The sequence below is a fragment of the Strigops habroptila genome, chromosome Z (genome assembly GCF_004027225.2).
Source record: "Strigops habroptila isolate Jane chromosome Z, bStrHab1.2.pri, whole genome shotgun sequence".
NCBI lineage: Eukaryota > Metazoa > Chordata > Aves > Psittaciformes > Psittacidae > Strigops > Strigops habroptila.
This window is the reverse complement of record NC_044302.2, coordinates 28,757,517-28,777,363: the sequence shown is the minus strand read 5'-3', so window position 1 is coordinate 28,777,363 and position 19,847 is coordinate 28,757,517. Positions and strand designations below refer to the sequence as shown.

Here is a 19,847-nt window from a genome sequence, read left to right as displayed (position 1 = left end):
TGTCTTTTACTTGAAATATCCTATCATCTGTTTATCTGTTTTATCTGTTAAGTATGAGATAGATGAATTGTAGTGTCCAGTTCCCTGTCTGTTACAGAAGAACCTCCTGTAAGTCTCAAATCTACTCATCATTTTCTTACAATATTTGTCTGTTACAAAATTACTTTAACAGTATAATCCATATATTCATTCACATTCTCCTTTCGCAACGCCATGTAAGACCATTTACATTTTGCTTTCAAAAAAGCAGTCTAGTTGTTGAACCTCTGAAAGGCAATCTTTGTGGGGTTTTTTTTGGTAACAGTGCTTTAATTTGTAAATGTAACATTTGCAAGACTCTCTGCTAGTATTTTTGTGTGACGTATTCAGAAATATAAACAGTTATTCTCACTCTGAGGAAACCCACTGAAAAGGCATATTATAATATTTATGTTATAAAAGAGAGAATGTGTGATGTTGTCATTGCAACGGGATAACTATTATTGAATTGAAAGAGATAATTTTTCACTCAGTATTTATTACTCACTCAAATATAAAAAGGAACTTGTATGTTGTGCAACACATCTCCATATGTTATCTTTTCAATGCAGAACATCAACAAATTTAATTTCTTTCACAATCAAACAGCAATCCATGCATTTTTGGAATAGTAATTTTTTTTCCACAGTAAAATAATACAAATTCTTAAGAAAGACAGTAATTAGGGGAACAGATATTTACCTTCCCACAAAAGAGGTTTATAATGTCTATTGACAACTTTAGTAACTTTAATACTACAGAAACACATATCTTCTTAAAAGTACCATCCACGGTATAGTTCAGTCAGTGTGTAAGTCACAAGAAATCCACCCCTCTGTTCAATATCCCCATAAAACCTAAAAACAGTCGGAAAGATCTACTTCCTCTCACTATGACATCTTCTGCAAGGAAAGAAGGCAGCTTACTAAAAGCCTCAGCTCAACATCCAGTTTTGGTTAAAACAGAAAAAATCAAAGAGACACTTCCAACAAAATGCTGCATAAAGAATACAGAAAGCACTGGTAAGGATCTTCTACCAAAGAAATGGTACAGCTTTGTCTTCAGTATAGGCCACTGTCGCAGTAAACTATATCACAGAACAACAAAGGTTTTGAGAAGGAAGGCCACTGAGAAACTGTCTACAAGTCCTGGAAAAACTCTCAAGTGAAACTGTAAAGGAAACAATTTTAACTGTTTGCCCAGGAAAAATAAGAGAGAGCATGACAAATGTATGCAAAATAGTAAGTGGCATGCTGAAGGCACTCAAAAGCTGCTTTTCTTTTAGACATATAATACACAAAGAAAGAAATATTTAAAGATGCTGGAAAACAGCAGGTTTGAAAGTGAAAAAGGATTTTTTTCAATATACAGCATAATGAGACTATGAAACTTCATCAGGAAACTGTTACGGTCAGTAATTCAAGAGAAAAAATGCTATTGGAAGTGTGTATGAATGAAAAGAATAAACAGGACTGTATAAGCAAATGCTAACAAGAGTGAAACAAAATTAGACAGGATATTATGCTTCCTACCTTGGATTCTAAGCCCATCTCTGGCTATTACGAATGAAACAAAATCTTTAAGCAGGGGGCAAGTTATGCCTGGTCTTTTCATGGTGAAGGTGATGACCCCTTCTGAGGAGTATCCAGTGTTGACCTATTATCTGACATTTAATGTGTTTTCACTCTGGGCTTCAGGTCGTCTTAGCTCAGTCACCTACTGCTTTAACTAAGATACTTGTTTGGATTTTAAGGAAAACAATCCCCTACTTCCAAAAGCCCCAAAATTGTTGTCATTGTTTTTCAATCTCACTTAGGACATACTTGTACATGTAATTTACTACTGTATTATGTAACTTATTACTACTTCATTACTACTACAGAACTTACTGCTAGTATAATTTGTTAAAACTATGCAGACAGCTAATTTAAATGAAGATTAACCCCTGCCAAAATAAAAAGTAATACCTGAGCTAGATTTACAGCTTCTCAAATAGATATTGATCCCCTAAAGAGAAACTAACTAATGAAAGATTCTGACTGTTTATCAGCATGGGATTAATATTTGGTATGGTGCAACTGTATGTATCCTAGTACATTAAATTTGCCCACTTGGCTAGGGGGATTGCTGGCTTGGAACAAACCGCATCTGTGCGAGATACAGTTGGTTTTAGCCTCCAAAACAACATAGCTGCATGAGAACCACCTGTGGGGAATGGTTTCTGGAATGTTCTATCACCAAACTACAGCCAGGAATAGTTTAGCAAGAGCACTCCCTCATTATAACACACAAAATCCATGCCACAGGATGATTTACACGCAAATATTTCTTCCCTGTAGCTGGAAAAGTCACTAGGATTTGAATTTGCTGGTAGAGCTGAATCTGTATAACATGCATCACGTAAACTGGCCAGAAATGCATGGCCACTGGCCTTTCCAGGTGCAGATCCACAGTTAAAAGTTGCTGTCCTATGCATAGCTGAGATGATGCCTCAACATACTATCAAAAAGTGGGCTGATGCTCTGCCACACGGCCCCCAGCTGTGCAGTTTCCCAATACACTAACATAGCAAATGTGAATACCACAGACCATCTATGACAGGGAGTTAGAAAGTAGTGAACTACAAACACTGTGAAGGCTTGCTTACATTATTAAATGTGTTTGGTTAATAACCTTTATTCTTCTTGGAGTGCAACGCATTTAGTTATAGCTGACAGAGTTAATGATCCTCAGAATACAAAACCACATCCAAACAAAACCCTTAAATCTAAACTCTATTATTTCAAACTTGGGTTTTTTTCTGGTTGGATCGCTGTGTCATTTCAGTTGCATGGCAGCCAGTCACCCACACTTTGAATATATTGTTACTAATGCCTCAGTTTCTTATTTTTTTAGCAGACGATCTCTATCTGACAATCACAATAATGCATATTCTCTATATCTCTCGATGTTATGGGGTTGTTTTGTTTGGGGATTTTTTTGGTGGAAGAACTGTCCATTTCTATTTTCTAGATATTCCTATGGATCTTGACTTGTTCTGCAGAACTGTATTTCTAGGCTGCTTTAACAGGTGATAGTACAATCCCTGTATATGTAGATGAAGGCTTTAGTTATCTGAACAGCAACTATTTGCCCAGCATTTTCATCTGTCATATGAAGAACGATTAGTGAGGTTGATAATGGTGTAACAACAGATGTTTCATGAATAGCAGTAGACCTTTTTCAAAAAAAAGACAGAAAGATTCCAGAAGATTTACTTTCTTGAAATCCATGGTTAAAGAAAAGGGAATTATAATGCAGCCAAAGATTATGTCCTTCTTTCTGGCGAATGACAAGGCCATATATTTACATAGCTTTCAGTCAAAGTGATCCTGAAGGAACTAAGTGATTTCCTACTCTTACGAATTAGCACCACCACCACAGAGTATGACCTAGTCTTTCTGGACATGAGTTGTATGCTACTTTCAAGTGCTGTACGTTACTCTCTGAAAGAGCTGCTTTCTCAGTGTAGTAAGACCATAGAGATATCAGACTTGTATCAACGTAGTTCTTGCAAATCACTTCTCTCTCCTTGTCGCTCAATACTGTTACAGCACATTTGAGAGCTAGACTACCATATATGAACAGCTTGCCAAACTGCAACCTGGACAGGGTTTGGGAAGAATATTCATACCAAGCAGGTACATGAATGCCTTTTGAGTAACAGAGGAATATTTAAAGAACATACTGTTCTTGGGCATCACCACAAAAATTTGCCCAGGTTTCTACATGTGGTAGACTTTCTTTTCCAGACAATTGGTTGGATAACCCTGAAATGGGAAACTTCATTTCCTTTTTTGCCCCTGGGAAATCAGAATCTTTTTAGATTTGAAAATTAAGATCAGTTTTGCAATATACAATCAGTTAAATCACTAATGATCTCATTTATAATTTATATATTAATTATTTACATGGGTAAAAGGTCAAGGGATATTAGAAATATTGATAGGATGTTTGCTGATGCATATGACAGAATACCAGCTTTGGGAATGTATCTCGACTGCAAAATCAATCACCTTGCTTAATTGATTCAGGAACAGAATATTAGTCATGAAAGAAACCCAAGATAAAAAACCTTGCACAAAAGAAGTATAATACGATTTTTGGGAAGCTAAACAATTTAGATAAAGATACGTGTCTTGCAATGAGGTAATTTTAATTTACCTTTTTATGAGGGAACTATGACAGACTTTTTACTCAGTTTATAGCGAATTCAGAATTCAATTGCTAAACTTTATGTAACAGAGGAATTTGTATCAAAGGAACTTTGAGCTACCATATAAAAGAGTTTTAAGTCCACCACTGGAAGTCCCATACTTCTTCCTGATTGCAGAGACCTCATCTGCTGCTTCTCATAGCTGACATCCTTAGAGATCTTCTGAACACCCATATGTTGTATATGATTTATTATCACATCTTAAATCAGATTATCTGGAAAGGACTGAATTTCATTCTCTCCCAAAGAGCAACTGTTCACATAAACTTGTCTTTTCTTAAATCACTTTAGCTGCCTTCTTGGGTTCTAGTCTCCCCACAATGAATCTGAATCACCTGTGTGAAAGCTCTACTTTATTTTGAACTTGGTATAAATACACTGTGCTGATTAGCAGGATCATAATCTTGCCTGCTCTCCTGGTCTTGAGACTCTTGAACTGCTTAAAGGCTAGCAACAATTACCCTTTGCCATCACGATTACACCATGAACTCAGTCTCCTGCCTTGACTGAGTGCTCTAACAACATATGATCATTAAAACAAAAGAAATTCAGTATGACTGTTGCTGGCAGTCAGCTCCGCTGGATGGCAATCCCCAGAATCAGGGCTAGATGGAACAGAAACCAAAGGATTGGATAATATGCAACTTTTCCGTGTTCCCAGTGGAAGAGGCAGACAGATAATTTAACTAGAGCAAGTTAGTGGGGCTGCCTATGTTATCTATGTAATTGAGCGAAAGAGTATGGTCACAGTTAATGAAACTGAACATCCATATTTTCAGGTGTTTGGAGACACTTTCCATTCACTATATAAGGGGCAGAACAACCGTAAGTAGTAATTCGAGCTGGACTGCATTGGTTCCTGACACTTCAAATTATAGACAAGTATCTATACGGAGTGCTTAATTAAGGTAGATTAGATTCAGTGCTTATCCACTCTGATTGAATGAGTGGATTTACCTTTTATGTGCAAATGGAACTGGATCCTTGACTGTTTGAGTTTTTAACCTTATAACTGAGTAACAGTTGGCTTCCAAATGCATCAATAACATGAGATTTTAAGAACTATGCTGTGTGGTTTATCGCACAAAATAAAACACAAATTTGGCACATGAGTTTCTCCTTAGGCAAGTACTTGTTCTAAATGAGTTTCACATAAAGAAAAAAAAAAACCAAACCCAAACCAAAAAACAAACCAGCTTCTATTTAAAGGCAAATAGACAATGCAGATGATGTTTATAGGTTAGAACATGGTCTGATCAGTCACTCATATCAGAACAGGCATAGTTCTTACAAATTGCTTTTGATCACACAGAACTTCTGATGATGTTAATTGGTGAAACTTGGGCCTGTAATTTTCAGTATTATCACAAAAAATACAACATATATTTACTTCTTAAAATTTTGGTTAGTGAAGTGTAGATCCTACTATATAATCCCCCCATGAGATATTGAAATCTCAAGATTTTTTTTTCCATATGGCTACTTGTCAGTGTTCTAACTACACACTCTACTGCGAGGATACTGACCTGCTATTCCCAATCTGACCCGAAACCTGGAAAAAACTCTTCAAATAAAATGATCACTATTAGAAAGAGGTCCAGATACTGTATTTTAAACAGGATCAAATGTACATCCAATTTAAGTCTGGAACTTCTACCCTTGAATTTGGGTGTTGTGATTTAAAACATTTCTTTATAAATGCATAGGTTAAAAAAAAAAAAAGGCTTAAAAGATGCATTTTTTCATAAATTTCTTTTCAGTTATTCTTTCCACTTTTTTCTAGCAATTCCAAGATAAGAGATCTCTACTATTTCAAATATGCTCTTCCATTAAATCCATGCTAAATGCTACTTTTCCTTACCATGCTCTAGAATATGCATAGGAAATTATGCACTACTGTGTCCAGTAAGTTGGAAGTAAGGTCATTTTTCTGGAGGTAGTAGTAGTAGTATTCAATAGTATTAGCCCACTTGTAATATAAAGGCCAAACATAATATAAAGGCCAAAGACTTATATTCTTTAGAACACCAGATCCAATATTAATCCTCAACATTGCAAGCAATAAAAAGGCTGCTATTTATAAATACAATAAAAGTTACTGCATGGAACTTACTGTGCTGGCAGTGAATCCCATTAAATCCCTGTGGACATTTACAGACATATCCTATGAACGTGTCACCACGGTACGCTTCACTAATTTCACAGATCCCACCATTATGACATGGATTAGGAAGGCAGGGTCCTGAGAGGAAAAAAAGAGAAGTATATATACGTATATAATAACAATCATAATAATTTCAGTCATTTACATGCTTTCATTAAGGAAATAAAATCCCTGATGTAGACCTTCATATTCCACTAACCTGTTAAAAAACACCATTCACTTGGTTCAGATAACTTGCCAGCAAGGATTTTTATGAACAAGAAAAAATACAAAGCCTGTCACTACTCATTAATCATAACATTATTTTTTAATGTAAGAGAAGACAGGAGACAGAGAAGCTAAATCTTGCTCTCCTATTAAAGATAACAAGCATTCTAACTTCTATACCACTGAGGAAATACGTATTAATAAAATGTGCCTATCATGTACAGTGTGACATGTACAATATCCCTGAATAATCACTACATGTCAAGTTAGTAGTTTGAGAAGATCTTTGCTATGGCTTTGGGTGACTTTCTGAACATATGACTATCTGGGCTAGTGGTTAGCAGCTACTAAACCAACTATTCTATTTATTTCCATTGAGTGCCTTTTTAGCATACCCACTTCAAGCTGACTTCAAAAAAGTCTTCTTACTAATTTCTTTTTTTTTTTTGAATTAACTACATGCTAGGATACCTAAAATTTCAGCAGTGAGATCTAATTCGATAGGTTTGAAATGACCATACATACCTTTAAGTAATAGCATCTTTTGAATTGAGATCTAAAGTTTATTCATTTAGTGGCATGTGTTTAAAGCCTTTTACATCTTATTATCTTATTAATATTACCTGTAACATACCTTCTACCAAAAGAAAACACTTTAGCATTTTTATGATTTTTCTTTTTCAATCTCACTTTAAAGAACACGTAATCATTGACTGGAAAGTCTCATATGCAAGTTTGTGTGTGAAAAGATTTGTGAATTCAGTATAAAAATGTTATTTGCGACCTCTGCCGCATACACAGAAAAGTATTACTCTTCGCTTATGGAAACGCAATGTCATAATTATTCACTTCCTTAAAATTGCATTAAAAAAACCCAACCAAACCCCCACAAACAAACAAAAAAACTCAACAGAAAATAACTTCTTTCCACAGCATAACTTATGTAAAATCAGCACTGGGAATTGAATGATTTAAACTTAAAATAGCTGTAAGTTTAACGTTTCTGAGGGTCTATCTATTAGTTTGTTTTCAATTACAAACCCAAGGTTCGACAGATGTTCAAAGCAACAGCATTCAGAACATTAGTGAAAACTGCACTCTCTAAGAAAATATTAATTTGAAAAAGATAAAAATTAACAGAATGACAAGGATGTCAGAACACATTCCCTAGTTATAATTGCCTGGGTGGTTATAGCAATTTCAGAAACTATCCATGTGCACATTTCTATTAAAACTTCTGTCATCAGCCTATTTCAGGACACAATCCTGCAGAAGTTATGTTTCTGTACATCATTAAACATAGGATATGTCTCAATGAATGCAATAAATAAAAGATGTGAATATATAGCAGCTTATTGTAAATGCAATTAGTAGTGTAAAAAAAAAAATCAAAAATCAGGAAGATGAAACGGAGGAGACTGGCTGTTGCTTTTTTTGCCTTTCCCCATCCACATTCTGCGTTAACACTTTAAATGTAATGACACAGTACTTTCTTAATTCCAGACAACACGTATCTCTCCTTTAACAGGTCTAGCAATACTCATGGCTTCCAAGTATCACAGCTTCTCTTTATGTTATTCCTTGCCTGTAATATTTTGGCAAGAAGTATGTGTAATAATTTGCACTTTTGGTCTCCCAGTGAATATAAGCTGTATTTTTTTCCAAGTGCTGCAGTTTGGGGAGTACCTGCAGGTAGCCTTATATGTTAATTATTTCTATGCAAGTGGATCTCTGATCTTCCAAGAACAATAAATTTTTAAATAATCACTTTCTCATTTTGCTTGCTGCTTTCTCCATATGGCTTGTTAAGCACATGTTCAGCATACTTTCATTGATTTTCTTTAGATTTTGTATTTTCTCAGACCAGACCAAAGTACAAAGGCTTAAAAGGTCATTTGAGGTGCACAGTAGTAAATAAAACAGTGCATGACAGTATTTCTAACTAATCTTAGTCTTCTACAATGCCTTCCTACTGAAAAGAACAATATGAACACTTTTTTTGACTGATAATAGTTGTTTTTTGGTGACAGACATACAATAGCAGCATTTTCAATCTAAATGTTGAGTAATTTTGCCTTTTTTTATTAATAGAAAATGGTAGTTAAAAAATGTTCAGAGCAATGAAACATCCGAAATAAATGCACTGAAGCTACTAAACAACAATCATCTAATTTTCACTAGTTAACATTAATTTCCTAAAAAGGACATGGGTTAGACTAATCTGCATTCTAAAAGAATGAATGATTGAAACTTTAAAAAGCATATATCGTCATGCCTTGTTTCTCCTAATTCTCCAGAGGACCAGACTCTGAGTTCATACATCTTCACGATATTTAAACCACATGAACCTTCAAGCATATGATTACTCTTTTTTTTTCCTTTTTTACTGAGTCTACAGGATCCCTGATGCAAACTATGTATATTTGAGTGTCTTGAAGGATTTGGGCCCTAATCTTGCTATCCTAACATTTAAGAATAAAAAATAGTATATAAGATCTGGCACTTTTGCCAGATGATGAAAGGTCCCAACTAACTTCCATAGGGATGTTTAAATAACATTGTATTGGATTCTGGATAATTAATTCCCTGACAATCTGATTAATATTCTCTGTTACTCACATCTATAACAGCAAGTTCAAGACCATCCTTCTTTACCAAAAAAATAAAAACGCAAACTCGTCAACTCATTTTCAAAAAACAGTGAATTACAGGGATTTGGGTTTTTAAATCAATAGCACTGTAATACTTTTGTAGGTAATCCTTAAGTGGCTTCAAACACAAAGAGAACAGCGACATTTGATCAATATTAATGAGCAGTGGAATTCAATGGTATGCTTTCCAGGCATTTTTATCCATGTTCATATAAAATAATGTCAACAAGATTAATTGTGCAATCAGAGTAATAGATCTATTCACTTTGCTGCTCTTTTGAGTCCTTCTTTGTGCAGTTACAGTCGTATTAGCCAATATAATAAGCACAGTCCAAAACACCATTCTATTATTCAATCGTAATCCTATGCTGGTTTTGAAAAAAAATATTGAAGATTAACTTAAAGCATAGCAAGTTTAAAATTTTTTAGGTGCTCTTAGTAAAGATCTCACAGACTTCATTATTGGACGAATCAAACAAATGCATCCTCAGTAGAGTTGCAAGGGTGCTCAAAGCAGAACCATATTATCTGTTTTCTTCTTTGATAAGTCCAGTCAAGTAAAACTTCATAAAAATAAAATCCTGTATAATGAAACATTGAAGTTGTAATTAAGTATTTGAGAGAAACCATTCATTTGTCTACAGCAAGAAAAGCCAGGAAAGCAAAGAAAGCATCATTTCATCAATAAGAATATAATTTTTGGCAACGACAATATATACAAAGAATGAATTAGTCTGTTTAGGAAAGCTGTTACTTCATTTTGTCTTGTAGGATATTCAGATTCTTTTGAAGTAATAGAAAGAAATGTCCAAATACCTTTCTATATGTTTCCTCTGACAGTCTGGAGGAAATGTTTTGGTTTTGGTTTTTTTAATACCTAGCCATATTTTGAGCTGCTTTTTTTCCACACAGTCTTCAATTTTTAAGAAAAAACCTCTAAACAAATAGACAAACAAACAAAAAATCCTAGGAACACTGACACTTGTAAAGCACATTTAAATATGTGCATGTGAAAGTCATTACCTGAAATTCTGATTGTCCTCATTTCATTTATTTGGATTTACTGCAGACTGGCTGTATCTACATGAGCAAGCTACACAAGCAAGAGACCTAATGCCCACACAGTGTCCTTCCTGAGAATGGTGTCATACAGTAACTCTGGTGGTAGTACTAACTCTAGTCTCCATCAAGGCTTTTCATCTGCATGGGTTTGTATCTGCACATGTGAGGTATGACACTAAGTACTGCCCCCTCTAAGTGTCCGGGATGCACTAAAATTTAAAAAAAAAAAAAAAAAAAAAACAAAAAACAAAACCCACCCAAAAAACCCCAAGCTATTTCTCAAGCCTCCACCAAATAGCATAAGCGGGTTTTTTTCCAAATATAAAATCTGGCAGCTGCTTTGGTGGGAAAGACATTAAAAAATATGAGGCAGTTAAAAGTGATGTAGCTAAACAAGAAATCTACATCAGTCACATCTTCCTCAAAGTCTGATTCCTCAAACTCAAAAGTATGCTTGCTTCTGTCCTGAAACAAGATGATCAAAAAATCAAACCCCATAATTTCATAGTAAGACAAGATTAAATGAGGAATATGAAAAACGTAAAGAGAGGAAAAAAGAAAAATGTACTCCACTGGAGTGACACATGCCAAATAATCACATTTTTGAAAAGTAAAATCAAAGGCAGTGCAATGCGAATGTTAACGATTTGATGGTATCTATCTATCTACCTATCAACCTATCTACCTATCCATCTTCTCTTCATGTAGAAATAATGCAACTTTAATGAAAAATTAGATATTGACCTTGAAATCCATCAAGATGAAGACACTGTTAGCTACAAAGTTAATTGCTTCATTTATTTTGTGGCATATTACTAGGAATATTACCTAGGACTAATAGGTAATATTACTCTGATGATATGGTAAGCTCCAAATCCCATCAAAATAACGACTGGAGTTAGCAGCAAACTAATAAAAAGTATCAAATTATTTTATATTTAATTGTAAAAGTAAAATACTCTCTAGGCACCTGACTTCATATCACTAGCTTTTCTTAAGTACCTCTTGGCTCTACATGAATGTCAGTTGAAGAGGGCTTTTTTCCTCTCTGTTGGAGACTTCATCAGAGATCTCTCATACAGTTTTAACATCAGGAGTTTGAAGTCCTCCCTCCACCTATGTTTTGATAATACATAATACTTTTGACACGTCCTTTGTCAAAGCAGTCTTCAAAATAAGCTGTGACAGAGCTCATTTAGCAAGAGCTTTTATATTTTGAAATGAATATGTGTAGAAGAAGTCAGTGGCACATATGACTTCTTTCAACTTTACAGGAAGAGAAGAATTAATCTCCTTGCTGTTGGAGCTAGCAGAATGTACAAGCTTCCCATGATGAAGAAGGTGATCTTCTAGTTTTCAAAGTTTGACACAAAAATCCAAAGCAAAATATAATTCTATTTGAAAGACACCATCTTCCATAGAGACACACAAATGAGCATTCAAATCCAGCAGGAATGCCCCTACAGGTTCTGACAGAAAACTGGTTTATTGCACAAAAAGGTCAGGAATATAACAAAAGCTTCTGAGGGTCTCTGATGTTCCTCTCATTTACTACTTTGCCTATTAATTTAATATGATTGTGCAGGGCTCACCTGTCAGAGAGGCTGGTTTTGAATGCCCCTAGCTGTGTGTCTGTGTGGAATACTTCAGAGACCATTTTAACAACCTGACAGAAACGATCCTGCATTTGCTGAGTTCTGGGGATCATTAAATCATACCAAAACGCATACTCATGTCTCAGACTAACTATAGGTTCAAGTACACAAGCATGACATACCCATACCAGCAATGCAGCGTAGGGAGTCAGGTCTCACTAGTACACCTACTTCGAGCTTAAGCACCACCTTTATGGTTAAGGCTAAGCTCAAGTATTTTGTAGATTTCACTTGTATTTAGAAGAAAACTACCATTTCCCAAGAACAGTTTTGATGTAGTTGGGTGCAAATGAAATTTGGACAAAGCCTGTTTGTTCAATTCTTGAAACTACAGCTACTTCTCAGCTGCCTGGTTTTCAATGCACCACTTTGAGGACATTTGAAGATAGCTATCCCAGCAGATGTGCTATCGGCCTTCTGCCACAAGGGGCTGTAACAATGAAAATGGTGTCAGCTAGTCAACATGTTCATTTTGCACTTAAGTATGAAGCATCTTCAGTAAAGAATGAATGCAATGTGGTCCAGCATTCTCTCTTTCTTACTGATACGTTTTTCCCCCTTAAAAGCCACTCTGTATTCAAAATCTGTATCATAGAATCATAAAATCCCAGACTGGTTTGGGTTGGAAGTGACCTTAAAGCTCATCCAGTTCTAACCGCCTGCCACAGGCAGGAACACCTTCCGCTAGACCAGATTGCTCCAAGCCCCATCCAGCCTGGCCTTGAGCACTGCCAGGGATGGGGCAGCCGCAACTTCTCTGGGCAACCTGTGCCAGGGCCTCGCCACCCTCACAGGGAAAAATTTTTTCTTAACATTTTAGAGTCCAAACCCCATTATAATGGTGTATCATGATATGGCTCAAAATCAATAAAGGAGTCACTCAGTTTAACTAATACCCACAGAAGTCAAACAATGTGTTTTGAACTACTTCATCCTTCAAGTCTTCCAAAGTGTAAGAAGAAATTCTTACTTGCCCAGCACACTTGAACACTTGAAGAAAGAGAAAAAAAAAAACCAAACCAAACTACAATAGCTCCTACAGACTAATAAATTTCACATAAATTCCTTTTTTAATTTGCTACTGTTGATATTACTTTGCTGTTAGGATACAAAAGAATTTTGTAACAAGTATTTATTATACCTCCAGCTTGGTATTTATTTGGGTATTTTAAACTAAGAATAGGCACTGAAGAACATCGTTCATAGTTTATGTGGAATATTGATAATAGTACCTGATTGTTATATATTATTCCAGTTAATGAGCAAAAGTAGTAAAAATAATTAGCAGTTACACACACCTTCTTCTCATTAACATTCTCCAAATATCAGCTTTAAAAAAACATAAATCTGTTCAGCCTGGCTGATAAGTAAATTAGTACTGTATTAGACTCTATCTAACTATATATTCATTATAAACTAATGGCACTGATCCAGACTTAACTGCACTGTGATTAAATATTTATCTTGTTTTTAATGCAGCAAATGGAGCATGCTGATGATAATGATCAAGGTGTCTCCAGCTGGATGCAGCAAAAGCTAAGGTTCACCCTGGAGTGCAAAATGCTTTAGGTTATTTCTGTACATTTCCTTCTAATTCTATTCCATGGATTTCTTTTACAGAAAAGAAATGTCAACTGTTTCTCCAGCCATCTCCCAACCTCTTTTTAACTAAAGAACTAGAGTATTTTCTGACAGGGTGCTATTTAAACTTGATTACTGTACAGTGCCTTTCCTTACTAAATAGTCTTAAGTTTCCCCTTACCTTAACTGTGACTGACAGATTATACCCAAATTTGAAGTATGGCCAGTGTAATAGGCAATGTAGTGATGCTATACAGGGTGAGACCTCAAAATGCTCCAGAAGCTGAAGAATTTTGTTAGTTCAATGTACTACAGGACATTTCCCCCGCATTCTCTCTCGTTATTGCTCCTCCTACTCCTCAGCTTCCAAGCTTTAGTATTTTCTTTCCCCATTTTTTATGCTGTTATTCAGCTTTTTATACCCTTTGCCACCTACCTGTATGATTCTGAATGAAGCCCACAGGATATACCTGATTATAGCCCGCCAGTTACCTCATAAACCTACCATAGCAAATTAATGTGAGACCTGTTCTGCATCTCTGCACGACCTTTCACAGGAGGGTTTTACCTTCTCAAAGAACACCTGCTTTGTTTACAGAAAATCCAGGTTCAGGGCCTTTTCCGTCTTTTCCTCTAACTTTATCTCAGGCACTGGCATCATTACTTTTCTCCTATATGATGCTGTTTCTGTCACTGACTTCCCCCATTCTTGCTGACCCAAGTGTGGGGACTTGCTTGTTATATTCCTTTTTTTGTGATCTACTCTGTATCATAGTCAAATCCAGGTTAATTTTCCAACTTCTGTCAGAAATATTTTCCAAATCTCTTTTTTTCAGTTGATTCCAGTTCACACCAAACAGAAAAACTTCTGTGAACACAAAGAATCTTGCATTTTGTAAAAATTTTGCTGAAGAACTACAAAGACTTGGAGAAATTTGTATGTTAAAATATTCGGAGAATTATTATAGACTGGGATGTTCAAAAGATTCAGTTCAAAAGTGCAGTTCTCACAAAACTGATGTCTATAGATTCTATATTAAAATAAACCCTCCAAATCCATTCTCTATAGAACTGAAACAAATCCATCTCTGTTTTTACTGCATTGGTCTATTGCTTAAGTAAAATATACCCAGCAATAAGGAAAGTATAGATAGTTTGGTACCTAATGCCAAATGTCACCGCCAACTGGAATTCCTGTGCAACAGTGCTATTTTTATCATTGCAGCTCTTGTCATCGTATCTAAAGATGACAGTTTTCATTGTTTTACTGCACTTCAAACTGTCAGTGATCAGGACTTCTCATCCCTTTTCACTGTGCTCAACTAATAACTGGAAAATGGAAAAAAAACCTGAAAAAATTATGTGAACCTTAATTGTAACAGCAAATACATTAAAATCCAGTTAGCCTTCTTGCTGAGCATTCCAGTGAGAACTAAAAAATGCAACAGCCTAAACTTGTGCTATTCATATTTGTATGAGTCAGGTCCTAACTACTTAGTGTCACATTAATGACATGCAAACAGCAGAAGAGAATCTCAGAGGGTGGTTACCCTTAGGACATGAAATATTATTAAAAAGTGATGAAAGAGAATTACTAAATGTGAAGTATATCTATAGACCAAAAAGGCATAAAGTCGTACAAAGCAGACACTAAGGGAAATAACCAAACCTTACACTCCAGTCATTTATTTCCTTTGTGATGCAGAACAGAGGAAATACATCCTTTCCTCTTTGCACTTTTCTAGTTGTCATCAAACTCTTCAGATTCCATGTACCCTACCCTAAATCCTTTTGAATTCTAGATCCTGTTGCTATTCCTCAACTCTTACTCCTTTCCTAGCTAGATCATCATTGTGTTTCTTCCTCATACCCAATTCCTGCTTCATATTGGTCTCTTGCCAACTCAGAAAGCCACAAACTGCAAACCACCCGAATTTAAAATCATAACCTCTGTTTGCAGTTATACGCCTTCAGTTTTTAAGATACACAGTAGTCACTGGATATCTGCTGCCTTTTCACCAGCTACATCTGCAACACAAATAAAAATTAATTGCTCTTGATTGATGTGATTCACACGCAGTTAGTTGTACATGGATGAAAATATTGACCTATTTTGGTGGGTAATGGTAGTAAGTAAGTCCTGCACAGCAATACTAGAGATTAGTCTTTTCTGATAAATAATGCTTTAACTTAAAATTCCTTTTTTGTATTATTACACACAATGCAGGTGTTGTTTAAGTACAGTTCTTTGCTCAGGTAAATTCTGCCTTCAGCAGAGCCTTATGCAAGGGCTGGGGCATAAGATGCAGCGCTGCTGATGCCACAACTGTATTCCTTTAGGGGATCTCTTGGCAGACTTCCTCTGGAGCTACATACTTTTCTCTGTTGTCTACCCTAAAGCTGTGTCATGGGTAAGTCGTCAGACACATCCAACTTTCCTCTGGTTTGCAAGATCCACAGATCTGTGCACAGGCTTAACAATGGCCATATTCACCTGTGTGACTTCAAAAGATGACGGTGTGAAGTAGACATCACTAACTTCCCCTCACCTCCGGTTAGATGACCTGAGTGTCTGTCAATATTCTCTTTCCAATCTAGTCTAATCGGTGGCTGGATATGATTCCTGAAAGGGAATCCATAATATTAGTCATCTGTTGACAGAACAGAGTCAGGCACAAAGAAGGTTGTCTGGCTGAAAAATGTGGATGCTGTAGTTAGGGTCTAAATGACAGGGAATAAGACCAATAGGATATGCTATGAAAACAAGACCACTACTTCACTAATGTAACTTGAACTTCCATTTAGTATATCACTAGCTACATGGCTTGAACAAGCAAAGTCTTTATTTGAATTTCTTAAGAGATTATAACATATTGCTTGTATTTTGCTACCAAAAATTTAGACAGAAACAAGACTTAATGACAAATATGCAACAGGATACCTTTTGTCCCTGCCCCTACTTAAGGGAGGCTAAAGCAGAACACTAACCTGACAGGATCATAGATTGTATTTTGTTTCAAAAAATGCCCAGTATTACTGTTTTGCAGAGAAAATTAATAGAATGGTTTTCTTATTTAGGGCACTGGATTAAAAAAGGAAAATTGAGAAATTACAGGTCACTATGGAAAAATTAAGAATCTGCTATTGAAATATTGTCACTCTTTCCCTTATTAATATATAAATTATATTAATATATATAAAAATTATATTAACATAATATCCTTACATTAATAAATACTGCTCTGCAGTTTTAACAGGCCACAATACTATAGAAAGCTTGCAGTCAATGAAATTCATGAATAACTGTAACAAAGACTTGTAATATTGCTGCCAAGTGTTAATTCATGTTTTGCAAGTAAATGTTCAAATATGGTACTGCAGGCCAATTTAATACATAAATCTATACACAGACCTTTTTTTTTCCTTGGACTATGGCTTCTTCATTCTATCTAGCCATTTCAATAAAACTTCTAGAATTCCAAGTATTTTCTCAGCTTATTTGATACAACTCAAATAATTTTTGAAGTATATAAAGGTACAATTTATTTTAACTTTTTTTTCTTTTTTAATAGGCAATTAGATATTCATGGGAGCATGTTACTTTTATCAGAACAGTTGTCTTACAATCACAACTCCCATGACAGCCAGTGGAAGTTGTGTCTTGAATAAGTAATAATTATGTACTTCTGGACTGGACTGTAAAAGCTTCCACTATTTTACAAATTTCCAGACACACTGATAATTTTCGTTTGGCAGTTTACTACTTTGTAGAACTGTGGATTTTATGTAAATATTTTTGCCACAATTTTGAAGTCACATAATATTTACCCATAAGGAGTACTACTGAAGTCAACAGTTTTATACAAGTGAAAAAAAAAAAAAAAAAAAAGGGGGGGGAGAAAAAAAAATTGTTTCCAGAAGAATATTTTGAAATATTACAATTGTATAGATAAGATTACGCAATACAGCAGAAAATAGATGTATACTACATGTCATTTTTTCTTTAAGCCTAATAGTTGATATTCATACTCTGAGGTAAAATAGTGTTTAGCTAAAAGACTTAAAGTGAGAAAAAATTAAAATGCATTTTAACTGATGGTTTAATCAGTTAAACTGATGTTAGGGTTCAAAACAATATACAATAAAAAAGAATCTATTAAATTTCTAAAACAAAAGAAAAAAGGTAGGTCTCAGTACTTGGAAATGGCCATCAGCTTATGGAAAGTCAGTCTATAAGATCAACAATGAATTAGTTGATGTGAATGAAGCGTTGTTATTTCAAGAAATGACCTTAGAAGTTGCTGCATACATGCAGAAATCCTCACACTGCTGAGTAAACTCAGCTAAACTTTTGCTTGATATTTCTATGCCCCTAAAACAATTTACGTTCCCTTTATGATAAGAACTACATCTGGATTTCATCAGTAATGTTGCTTCAATGATACATTTTAAGGAAGGCTGCTTGGTCTTGGTCAATATTAATAGCAGGCAATCTGTGGCTGTTTATTGAAATATAAATGCCAAATCTTCCTTCAACATTTTTTCCCTGTTCAAGCTAGGATATACTTAAAGATCTTTTCAATGCCTCAATCATCCATCTACTCAGAAAGTCCAGCTAATTGATCTCTTACTGGCAAATAGTACCGACTGAAGCCAGAGTCAAGACAGTTTGGGATAGCAGGGCTTTTTTATTTGCTACTAGGCAGACGAATAGTAAACACTACGATGCAGGAAGAAACTCATTTGGATGGGAACTGGGCATCAGATCAGCAGCTGATGAGACTGATTCAGAATAAAAAAGACCAGATGGAAGAAAACAACCTATCTCAGCTCTATTTTAAACCCTGCTCTTGGTCCTCCAGGGCACTTAATTCCATTAGCAGATAATTCCATTATATGTCAGTTTTAACACTTCCTGGGCTTTGATGCACTCAAACCCACTGCAGTCTAATGGTATTATACATATTGATGATTACGATAAATAAAATACTGCTGTTTCAGACATTAAGAACTCACTTGTCTGACTGCCTGTTCATTTCACCGATCAGCCAGTTCAATAAAACATGCTACCTGTATATACAAACCTTCCCTTGTTATAGCCTTCCTGCAACCTGTATACCTATATTGGAAAGCAATTCTCAGCATCACATCTTCCCCTGATTATAAAATGGGTCACAAAGGAACCTGAATTTAACAGAATTACCATATCGTCTCGGTTCAGCCATGCTCTCTGTTGCTCTGCCACATGCCAGAGAGCTTTCCCTGGCAACTCCTCCTCACTTGCTTTAGCAGCTATGCAACCTGCTTAAGCTTAGGCACATCTGTGTGTTCTTTAAATGCCTGACATAATAGGATATGAATTACTGAAAAGGTAGGACAAGAATTCTGGTTGTAAAAATTAACGCCTTTTTTGTTGTGCAAGATTACCAAGAATCAGAGTAGATTTTTGTTCATTTGCTTGCTTTTTAAAACAAGAGCTATGGATAAAAAAATATATTTTAGAACAAGAGATACTAAGTCATAAGAAAAATTACCAGAACAACAATTATACAAGGTATATGACTGAATCTATCATTAAAGGTTTTCCTTGGCTGTTTAGCATGTCAGCCAACTTGTGAAATTAGAGCTTATGCTATACAGTCATTCCAAGAGAGTTATGACACAGGGATATTCCCTATTTATCCTGCTGTTAAACATGATAACATGGGGAGCAACAATAATAACATATAGGAACAATTTTTTCTTGGTTTTAATCTTGAAATTTTATTTTCTTGCTTCTCTTCTGTCTCTTGCTTATTGCTCCCAACAACCCTAGGACTGGCACTGCACAGTATGAGCTTGCAATACTTACACCTTTCCACTCCCTTGCAACCTGGTTAATTTTTCTATTGTTTATGTATCTATTTCTTTTATTACATTCTCAAAGTAAGGCTTTTCTGGTACCCTTCTTCCAATACTGTAGCACTACAATCATATCAATGGGACAGGGTACTTTCAAGATTCACACTGGTTAATTTTGCTCAGAATCTACAAACATTGTGTTGAGGTAGTCAGCACCAAGAGTGTACAACTTCGACCTCAAAGATCATTAGATTTCAGGAAACCTCATTGCATCCACTCTTGTTTATTTTATATAAATATAATTATATGCAGCCTCATCTTCAGAAACTTGCATGAGTACAGCTATACACGGATGTAGCTTTTTGTAGGCTCAAAATCTTTGAAGCACAGAACACTCAATGTGCTAAATGTGT

The 19,847-nt window shown here is 35.4% G+C and overlaps 1 protein-coding gene across 2 annotated transcripts in view; it reads right to left on the bottom strand.

Annotated features, from left to right (window-relative positions):
• Positions 1-19,847, bottom strand: part of EDIL3 (EGF like repeats and discoidin domains 3) — a 261,821-nt gene that overhangs the window by 126,523 nt on the left and 115,451 nt on the right. For both annotated transcript variants that reach the window (XM_030469925.1, XM_030469926.1), the window contains one exon: positions 6,387-6,515. In XM_030469925.1, the coding sequence (XP_030325785.1) occupies positions 6,387-6,515 (129 nt within the window). The remainder of the gene's footprint in view (positions 1-6,386; positions 6,516-19,847) is intronic.